Source organism: Ziziphus jujuba, chromosome 6, assembly GCF_031755915.1.
Source record: "Ziziphus jujuba cultivar Dongzao chromosome 6, ASM3175591v1".
NCBI lineage: Eukaryota > Viridiplantae > Streptophyta > Magnoliopsida > Rosales > Rhamnaceae > Ziziphus > Ziziphus jujuba.
Window position 1 is genome coordinate 17,235,386 of NC_083384.1, and position 10,636 is coordinate 17,246,021.

Sequence of the window (10,636 nt, forward strand, 5' to 3'; positions counted from 1 at the left end):
TTCTGTCCTCCTGAGCAGACATCCTAATATCCCCTTCTTCTTCATCAGCATAAACAGCCCAAACAGGATGTCCACCGGGCCAATATCTTTTGACTTTGATTTGCCCAATTCTACCACCAGCTGTCACCATCGTTGTTATAATTTCAAAGGTACGATAAACTTTGAATAGATTGAAATAAAATTCTAAAGCTATCTGAAAATAAAATTTCAAAACTTTTTTTTTTTTTTTTGGTGAATAATAAAATTTTAAAACTTGTTAAACTAGAAAATTGGAGAAAAAAATATAAAATATTATATTTGATAAAATGAAAAATCTGAGTTAACAAAATAAGATATAAAACATTAATAGATAATACAACTAAGTGACTATGATTCCTTGAATTATTAGTAAATGAGGTCTATTATAAATGGCTAATATCTTGATGATTAGAGAACTATGGTTATATTGATTATCAAGTATTTATGAAATAGATAAAATAAAATTTTATAAAATATTATCTTGATATGTTTTGAGGATATTGAAAGTTATTAGCTAGTGTATTGAATATGTTAAAAAATTAATAAATCAAGAGAATAAATAATTAATTGATTGATATAAAATATTATTAATTAATTATTGATATTTAACAAAAGAAAATTACATTTAATATAAACATTATTAATCTTGAAGTTCAAATATAGGATTTTACTAAAGTAGTACCAGATTAGATTAAAGTCTCAGGCTTGTTTAAAATAAATGTAAGATTTTTGGATTTATGCTCTTGGAACAAACCAATTTATTGATAAAGAGTTTTGATTAATAACAAGTTGTAAGATTTTTAAACTAACTCATTAAATGATAAAATCTATTTAACTAATTATTAAGATAGGAGTTATTAAATTCTAGAAATATTAAAGTTAGTATTCTATAAATATACTATTTTTTAGCTTTTGGTCAAAAGTAGAATTTTATGTATTATTTTCCAAAGAATAATATATACAGAATAATTTGAAAGGTATTGTAGATTTCAAAAAATAGTTTATGTACTAGTACAATTTTGTAATGAGTAATAAAAATATATCTATTATATATTTCATTCAACTGTATAGTTTCTAGCTTTAGTTGTATGATTCCAACAGTGCAAATATTTTACCATATAGTAATCAAAGATCCAACATCTGGGACTTATTTTATTCATGTGTCATCACTACATCAAAGTAATAATCTAATTTATTTATTGAGGAAAGGCAGTTGAGGAACTGCACCTAACTCTGCCGTACGATACATCATACTAAGCGTAGACCAACTACAAAAGCAACAATTAAAAAGTATATCATACCCTACTGGAATACAGATATGGTATACATAATCTCAAGTGGTCCACCTAAGTGAGCTGAACGGTTGTGTCATAAACGGCACCAGCGTTCCAATCACTAGGGATTGCATCGTTGGCTTGGACCCAGGTGTAGCCTCCACCGGCACTTATTAGGAGCCTCAAGGATATAGGACCACCTGCTGGTGCCAAGTCAAATACTGCTCCGTAGGCTCTTCTCATTGCTCTCCATTCTTTGCGATCCTCCTGAACCGAAAACAACATTAAATTCCCATCAATATTTTTGTTTGATTTGTATGGAAATTCGACTATTTTGACCAAGTGAGACCGAAAAAATTTACCTGCCACAACTCTATCCCATTGACATCATTTTGTCCGGCTACGTATAGAACGACTAGGGCCAAGTATTGCGGATATTTGCTATTCTCATGGATCCTGATCCTGATATTGTAGCCAGAGTACCTGCAAGGGATCCTTCTGTATTCGACATCAACGACGCCATAAGCAAACAACTCCGAGGCCAAGTTTGGCTTTGCCAACTTTGTGTAGGCTCTTGGGCTGAGAATGAAGTCTGTTCTGTCTCCTTCACCATAGTCAGTCACCACCATGTTCACCCCATCATCACGGCAATATTGTGGATTTGTGCACCTAACCTGAAAGTTGTTAGTTAACGAATTAAAAAAATGAGTTTGCAATGCTAAAGTTAAACTCTATAGCTACTTTAATCTAATAATTAGAGGCAATATGATTCATGAGTTTGAACTTTTGAGTGCTGAAAGCGACTTCGAATAGGTGGATATGCTCTTTTTGGGATTTTTGTGAGCTGTAACCTTCAAAACTGTATGAACACTTTGTCATGTAATTTTGTTTGGAAATTACTTTTAAGAATAAATTGCCCCACCATATTTATCTTCATAGTAAGAAATTCTTTAATCAAATACCTGATAACAAGCACCACAGCCAGTTCCATTCCTGTAGAGCCTAGAAACTCCTGCAACATTGCCATCATTGACAGTCCTTCCATATTCTCCAAACCCACAAGCACCACCTAAAAAAAAGTGAACATCACTTTAGATTAATTTGTATATTTGTAACGTAGTGAGCACTTTTCAAGTACTTGTATTACCATTTAAAGCAAATACTTTTTGCTGATCAAAAATGCTAATTGTGAACAAAAATTAACAGAGAAGTGTGAAAACTTTTATACATACGTGGAGTTCCATAGTAGTCAGGGCTACCATAATAGGTTGCTCTGGAGCTTGAAAAGGTGCTCTGAGAGCCACAAAGTAAAGGAAAGAGAATCACAAGACCAAGAAGAAACATTTGTTTTTCTATTGCAAACACCATTTTGATAGGTATTTCTAAGAAATCGAAAGAGAAGGTAAGTAAGAGAAAGAAAGCTGAGCTAGAATGAGTAGAAAGTAGGAAATGAGGAGGTTGTGAGAGCAAAGAATTCAAGTATCCTATATTTATAGTTGAGGATTTGAAGCCAGGTAGGTGTTGTTAGCCACCATTTCTTTCCACTTGATAGTAAGGGAGTTCAAAGGGGGATGCTTAGGGATCAGGATTAGAACAACTACGCGTGTAGACCTCCTCATTGACCCTTTTACGACCATTGTTTTAAAAATAATAATAAATAAAAAAATAGAAAGATTTTGCTCTCTATCAACCAAAAGGTAATATTATTGAAATAATTTTTGCCTTACTTTTTTTTCTGTCTACTTTCTCTACCTCTTTCTACCTGTAGTTAAATTTTTACAGATTTTCTATTAATCATACCAGTAAAGACAATTTGTTCCTTTTATTCCTCCATTGTCATCCAATTTGGACTCAAAGTAGAAGAACCTATCCGGGGCATTGACAGGCATACTTAACCGTTATTATCGAAGTATATCTATCTCTTCAAGTGCGAAGATAGAAAATGATCTTTGAGGGGCCAGAGCCCCTTTTTTTTTTTTTTTTTTTTTTTTTTTTTTGGGGATAAATATATATTTACTAAATAAAATTTTCTAAATTCATGTATAGAAAAGAAGTTCTAGTTGCACTAACAAAAGTATTCTATAAAGTCCAATTATAATTTATATTTTTATCTTTATTTAAATTATTATTAAGGATACTTATCAATTAAACATATTTGTGTTCAAAAGTATAGAGTTAAACATTCCAAATGTGTTTAAAATTATGTAATTGAAAATCCTAAATATATTTAAAAGTATATGATTAAACATTTTTAGATATGAATATCTCATACATATTTAAAATATTACTGAACATCTCAAATGCATTCAAAAATATGCGACTGGATATCTTTAGAGACGAACATCTCAAATATGTTTAGAAATATGTGATTGAACATTTCAAATGTATTCAAAAGTATACAATCAAACATCTTTACAGATATTTATAATTTTGAGATGAACACTTTAACGAATATATTTTTTCATTGTCCAAAACTATTCTAATCGGAGAAATTTTTTTATGGAATTTCCATAATTATCAGTTTCATCCGAAAGCATTATGAAAGGTTTTCGTCGAATGGTGTTTGATTTGATAGAGATTTGCAAAAAAAAAAAAAAAAAAATGTATTTTTTGACTTAATTAATACTCTATAAATTGTGAGTATTTTAAGTATTAAAAATACTGTATAAAATTATTTTATGTTTTTTTAATACTTAAATGGTAGTATGTAAACAACAATATTATATAAATTTATTTTACAATTGTGAAAAAAAAAATAGATAGAATCATATATACACATTCAATGTGAAATATTTATTATTTAGAAGATTATATGGAGACTACCCAAAAAATTATGATCTCCAACTAACTAATTGGTTAATAACACAAAATTTTTCACCAGTCAAAATTTTACTAACATAAATAAATTGTTAATTGAATTTTACAAAAAAATAAAATAAAATAAATCTTCATGGACCTTTTTTTAAGGAGGAAAAAAAAAACTAGATTAGTTTATTTCAAATATTTATTTTAACATAAAGCACTATTTCTAATTGATAATTAAGAAGGGTATAAAATACTCCTAGATAATTTCAAAAAATCCTTTTTATTTTGATACCTAATCATAGTATAATTATGCACAATTATAGATTACCTATCAAAACTTTCATAAGAAAGACTACGTTATCTCAAACAATAACTACCTTATTAATTAGATGATATAATTACCTTATTTAGGGGACTAAGAAACCATTTTAAAAGAAATTAACTAAGTTTTTTAATTAAAATATTAAAAGGGTATATATAAAATGAAAATTTAAAAAAAAAAAAAAACCGTGTGGGGCCATGGGCACCAGGCCAAAGCACAGCTCCGTCCTGTAGTTTCGAGATTCAATTTTTGAGTCCTCTCATACAGCCAGTTTGCAAGCCAATTCCACGAAATAACAATTATTTTACTTATTCAAAATTTAACAAGGTTTTAGTGATTAGACTTTAGGTGTAGAGCTTGGCATGTTTTTCTTCTCTTGGTCAAAGTCTATTATGCTCTTACCATCAGTCTATATTCCTTGAATTCTCTAAAACTCCCACTTGGGTTTTTCTAAAACCAGCAACACCATTTTCTCAATCCAAGATTAATCCAAATCTTGGATTATGAACAGTACCGATCAAATCTAAACTTGGTCGATGTGGACGTATAGGTTCGATTTAAGCAGTAATTGTTTTTTTAACAATTTATCTAAATTACAATATATTTATTTATTTTTTTCTATGATTCAAATTCCTATTCTCATAAATATAAATCGAAATATTCAACCATTTGAACTAATTTTTTTTATCAACAGTAATTTTTCTTTGTATATTCTGATAAACGTGACCTTTGCTATGCACAGAAAATATAAATAAATAAAAAATGCATCATAACCCATGTCATTTGTCCATCAGCAGCCGCCCACGTTCGTATATCAACATGTGCGTACTAGTTATATAAGTTTACCTGTCTATTATCATTCCTATCCACTTATGTCACCTAATTTAGCAATAGCAAATAAATTGAATAAATTAATTTCTTTTTATTAAAAAAAAAGTATTTATAAATTTGATCTGTCCTAATCATTGGAACTATATATCCAGATTAAAGTTTAAATCTTGATCTGAATAAAAATTTTAACTTCTCATACTGTAATTAAAGAGAGCATTTTAATATGGACAAAAATAAAAATAGAATATTTTAATTCTCAATGACATAGTGAAAATTCACTGGTTTTATTTTATGGATCTAAATCCAAAAGCCATGGAAAAAAAATAAATAAACAAATAAAATAAAAAAGAGTTGAATTTAGACCTACCAAAGCCATCATCATGTTTGGTTGTAACGTACTGATGGAATTCTAATAAACTATGTAAAAGCATCTAGCCATTCTTAGTGTCAAATTTTAGTGGATTCTAAGTTTGGTGTTAGAACAATCAAAATGTTTCTCACTGGTGGCTAGGATTACCATAAAATTAAAAAACATTTTGTAGTATTAGTTTTTGAGTTAATCCTCTAGTTTCAAAATTTTACAATTTAGAGAGTAAATTTTTAATGTCACTATGATGAACCTACTGTTTTTAATTTAATGCACATATGCCAAAGCCATCATCATGTTTGGTTGTAACGCACTGATGGAATTCTAACAAACTATGTAAAAGCATCTAGCCATTCTTAGTGTCAAATTTTAGTGGATTCTAAGTTTGGTGTTAGAGCAATCAAAATGTTTCTCACTGGTGGCTAGGATTACCATAAAATTAAAAAACATTTTGTAGTATTAGTTTTTGAGTTAATCCTCTAGTTTCAAAATTTTACAGTTTAGAGAGTAAATTTTTAATGTCACTATGATGAACCTTCTGTTTTTAATTTAATGCACATATGACCCAATTGGATTTCGGCCTAATGTAAGAGTTAACCATCGGTTCACATAAAGAGCACATGTGCTTAATTTTTATGGCTATTCTAATTAATCATAATAACAAAACGACAATATTAATGTGGGTAGTTTAAGGACTATCTAAATTGAAATTAAAGTTGATTAGGCTACCATTTGAAAAGAAGAAGAAATCCAACAAGAAGAAATCCAAGAACAAGGACGTGTAGACAACACAGGAAGAAGGGCATGTTGAAATAGATAATCCAAGAATATCAAAATAATTGCTGGGATAGTATTATGATACTGGAGTAACATAATGATGATACTGAAGTAACATTTTTTTTAATTGTCTTGTACTAGTTTGATTAAAAGGTTACATTAATTGCTTATTTATATATTTTTTTTAAAGGAATTTCTCGGACATCCTTTGTGGTATTAGTGAAAATTTGTTAAATGTCAGTTTTGCAGTTTAACCATGGTCCTATAGGGTGTTTAGGGGTGAAGAAATGAGAGGCACGTGCATGTGGACGGAAGTTAACTTTTCCGTTAGGTTAAGGTCCATTTGGATCGATGTACATATATTAAAAATAAAGAGTATGATATGGAATCTAAATCATAAAATTTTAAAATTAAGATGTACTAAAATGCAATTAATCTATAACTTTTTTATTAGAAAAAAACATTGTTTTAGTTTTAGTAGTTCTTAGAAATTATTATTCATGTTCTTATTATCCACCACTTGTTTAATTCTTACTTAATTTTAATATGAAAGTCTAAGGCAATAGGATTGTTGTAACTTATGATGAGATTAAACATGAATGAGGATAGAGAAGCAACCATGGAAAGATTCCTTGGTGGTTTGAATCCTGAAATAGCCAATCAACTAGAATTACAACAATATGTGGAATTGGAGGAGATGTTGCATTTGTTATTAAATTAGAGTATCAATTCAAGAGGAGGGGTGTAGGCTCACGGTTTGGAGGATTTTTTAACAGCAGAAGATCAAATCCAAGTGCTTGGAGAAGTAATCCCACCTTTGAAGCAAAACAAAAACCGAAACTAGGTGAAGAAAGCTCCATTCCGCAAAAGGGAGTCCAAAGTCGAATCTATCCAAGCACCTAAACATGAGGTAAAATCTGATCCTAAACCTTCAAGATCTAGATAAATTATTTGTTTTAAGTGCCAGGGATAAGGACACACCGCTAGCCAATGCCCGAATAGAAGGATCATGGTGTTGAAAGGCAATGGTGAGCTAGAATCAGAAAGTGAGGAAAGTGAAGATGAAGCCGAGCAAGAGGAGGAGGACTTAGAGGATAAGGCCGAAACTTTGAATGCATCCAATGCCGAATTAAACTTGGTTTCTAGAGAGTACTTGCTGTATACAAAGATGAGGACCATGTTCAAAGAGAAAAAATCTTCCACACCCGATGTGGAATCCAAGGTAAAATTTGTAGTATGATTATTGATAGTGGGAGTTGTACAAATGTAATTAGTAACATTGTGGTTGATAAATTAGGCTTAACAACTATTAAACATCCAGAACCATATAGATTACAATGGCTTAATGATAGTGGTGAAATGAAAGTGAATAGACAAGCCAAGGTAAAATTTACCATAGATAAATATGTGGATGTTGTTTTGTGTGATGTTGTGCCTATGCATGCCGGACATATTCTATTAGGAAGACCATGGCAATTTGATAAAGATGCTACTCAATATGGTTGAGAGAGTTGTATTGTTTTTATATTTAAAGGTAAGAAGGTCAAGCTGGAGCGATTGACCCCGAAGGAGGTTTTTAGAGATCAACTACAAATGCAACAAAGGAGGGAAGCCGAAAGGCTAAAACAAAAAGGTTAGTATGGTACCAACGGTTCCACCATCCATTCAAGAGGGGAAATTTGAGCTTGCTGTCCAAGGTAAGTCCTCTAAAACCCAGGTTGAGTGGAAAAATTTAAACAAATCCGAGAGTGAGAAAATTGGAGCAAAAGCCGAGGGTGATGCAAAATTCAATGAATCCGTGAGTGAGAAAGGAAAAAAAAAGAAAAGAGAGAAAAAATAGAAATTTTTATTTTAGCTTTGGTGATGTTAATAGAGTAATTATGAATAAGAAATCATTGCTGGTCATTAATATTAAAGATACTTATTTAAAGATGCTTTTGTTGCATAGAACTTTATATGCATTATTGAAAGCTTTTACTTAGTGGAAACTTGAAAATTTGAGAGAGATTATTTGCTAAAATTAAAAAGTGTGATGAACTTGTATTTCTAATATTTGTTGTGATAGTGTTTGACCCAGGAGATTGGTTTTGGTTTCAACCAAGGAAGGAGAGGTTTCCCGAACAAAGAAAGTCCAAGCTTATGCCGCGAGGAGATAGATTTTTTCAAGTTTTGGAAAAGATCAATGAAAACACCTACACACTTGATTTACCAGTTGAGTATAATATGAGTGCTACATCCAAAGATGTTGATTTATTTCCTTTTGCTACAGGTGATAAACTAGATTTGAGGACAAATCCTTTTTAAGAGGAGGGGAATGATGTGATTCCGCCCAAGCTCTTACAACCGACAACCCGTTGGGGTACTGACTCGATATGGATGAAGACTGGGCCAATCACTAGGGCTCAAGCTAAGATGTTTAGGGAAAAATTTGCCGCTTTTATCCAGGGGATAATTCATTCTCAAGAACACTTGTCCATATCCGAAGATCCAAGACTTATTTTGGGCATACAAGTGGTGGAAGTTGATACAGACCCGAGTAGCAATTTTGGTGCATTTATAGAGTCCGGGCAGCAAGGAATGGTTCTAACACTTCATGAACTCAAATAATATCATTAAAAGGACATGGGATCTAGCCAAGGTAGAATCAAAAGCATCTAAAAAGAACTTGTATGGACAGCATCTCAATTTGGCCGAAAATGTGCTGTTTTGGCGCTGATTTTGATTTTTCTTCTTGTTTGACTTATTCCAATCAAGGGAAAACGTGTGGGAATCATTATTAATCATATTTGGCATCCTAAATGGCATATAGAAGCTGATTTGGAGCCCCAAAAAGCTGGAGATTGGTCAAAGATATCTTAGTAGTCAAACTAGATAACTAGTTTCCTAATTTGATTTTGACTTTTTGTTTTTGGAAATTAGTCTTTTATTTTGATTTTTATTTATTTATTTGCTGAAAAAATAAGTTTAGAAAAGTTATTATTTTAGTATTTCAATTTTAAACTAATTAATTCCTAATTCAAAATAAAAGGATTAATTAATCCAAATTAGTTTAAGAAACTAGGAAAAATTAGGCACTTTCCTTTTCTCTACTTTTTTTTTCTCCACACTTTGAGTCCGGTTTTGAATTAATTTTTTTTAGGGTTTTTGCTTTGTAATCTTAGCTTATTTAAATGCTTATTATCAATGAAAAGTCAAGCTTAAATTTTATACAGAAAATTATTTGTGAGATTGAATTCTCTTTATTCTTTTGAACACCTAAAACACCATTAGTGAATGAGTGTTTTAGTTTGACTTATCAATAGGTCTTCCATCACCTATTGTGGCGTCTTCATTATATACCAAGGTTTCTAATCACAGGTTGGTTAGGGATCAAAGTGACCATTAGAACTTGAACATGATTAGATCCGGTCTAATATAATACGAGTTTAAGAGCAGGTTATCCTAGGTTCGTATCAGTACATGTCTATGATATTTCCAAGTGTACCACTTTAAATAAAGATGCTGATGCAGATAAGTTGACCTTCAATATCTCTTTCAATTTGATTGATTGTTGAACACCGATTTATCTAGTCGACCATTCATTCACCTAGTTGATCGTCTCTCTGTCTAGTCGATTGCTGTTGAACTACTTCTCATCACTATCCGACTATTGACCTATAACTAAAGAGAGAGTTAAACCGGTGTGGTGCAATCAAAAGTACTTTGGCACTTAAGTTAGAAATCAATTATGGTGTTTAATAATAGAGATAATAAAGGGAATTTTGAGATCATAGTATTCTTGAAGAAGTGAGACCTATATATGGGAGCATCTAGGCCTTTGAGGTAGCAATGCCATTTGAATTTAATTTCATCAAATCTCAGTTTGAACCATAAAAAAAAAACCACGAGATATTATTTATTATCCTTAAATATTGTGCTATTCAAATAAGTGATAGTTAACTCAAATATAGATCATATATGTTATCACTTTAATTTTAAGCATACAAAGATTTCACTTCGTGACTTTCTTGATATTGATAAAAAAAATTATATCCTACTATCGTAATTCTAGTAGTTGAGATAAATTCCTAATCGAGTAGATGAGATCAATTTCTGATGGAGTATGACACTAATCCCTGATCAAGTAGATGAGACCAATTTTTGGTCAAGTAGATAAAACCAATTTCTAGTCGAGTAGATGAGACCAATCATTGGTCGAATAGACAAGACTAATTCCTAATTTGTCATCACCACTATATTTAG

General features: G+C 30.9%; 1 protein-coding gene across 1 annotated transcript; it reads right to left on the minus strand.

Annotated features, from left to right (window-relative positions):
• Positions 1-1,135: 1,135 nt before the first annotated feature.
• LOC107430389 (expansin-like B1) lies at positions 1,136-2,763 on the minus strand. The gene is made up of 4 exons (XM_016041228.4): positions 2,525-2,763; positions 2,255-2,361; positions 1,655-1,966; positions 1,136-1,559 (listed from the first exon to the last, which is right to left on the minus strand). The coding sequence occupies exons 1-4, from the start codon at positions 2,658-2,660 to the stop codon at positions 1,365-1,367; spliced, it is 750 nt and encodes a 249-aa protein (XP_015896714.2). The 5' UTR covers positions 2,661-2,763; the 3' UTR covers positions 1,136-1,364.
• Between the last annotated feature and the right edge of the window lie 7,873 nt (positions 2,764-10,636).

Coding starts and splice junctions, on each gene's coding strand:
- LOC107430389 (XM_016041228.4), bottom strand. CDS start 2,660: ATGGTGTTTGCAATAGAAAAACAAATGTTTCTTCTTGGTCTTGTGATT. Junction 1,967..2,254: donor GCTGTGGTGCTTGTTATCAG/GTATTTGATTAA, acceptor AACAACTTTCAG/GTTAGGTGCACAAATCCACA. Junction 1,560..1,654: donor ATGGGATAGAGTTGTGGCAG/GTAAATTTTTTC, acceptor TTTTCGGTTCAG/GAGGATCGCAAAGAATGGAG.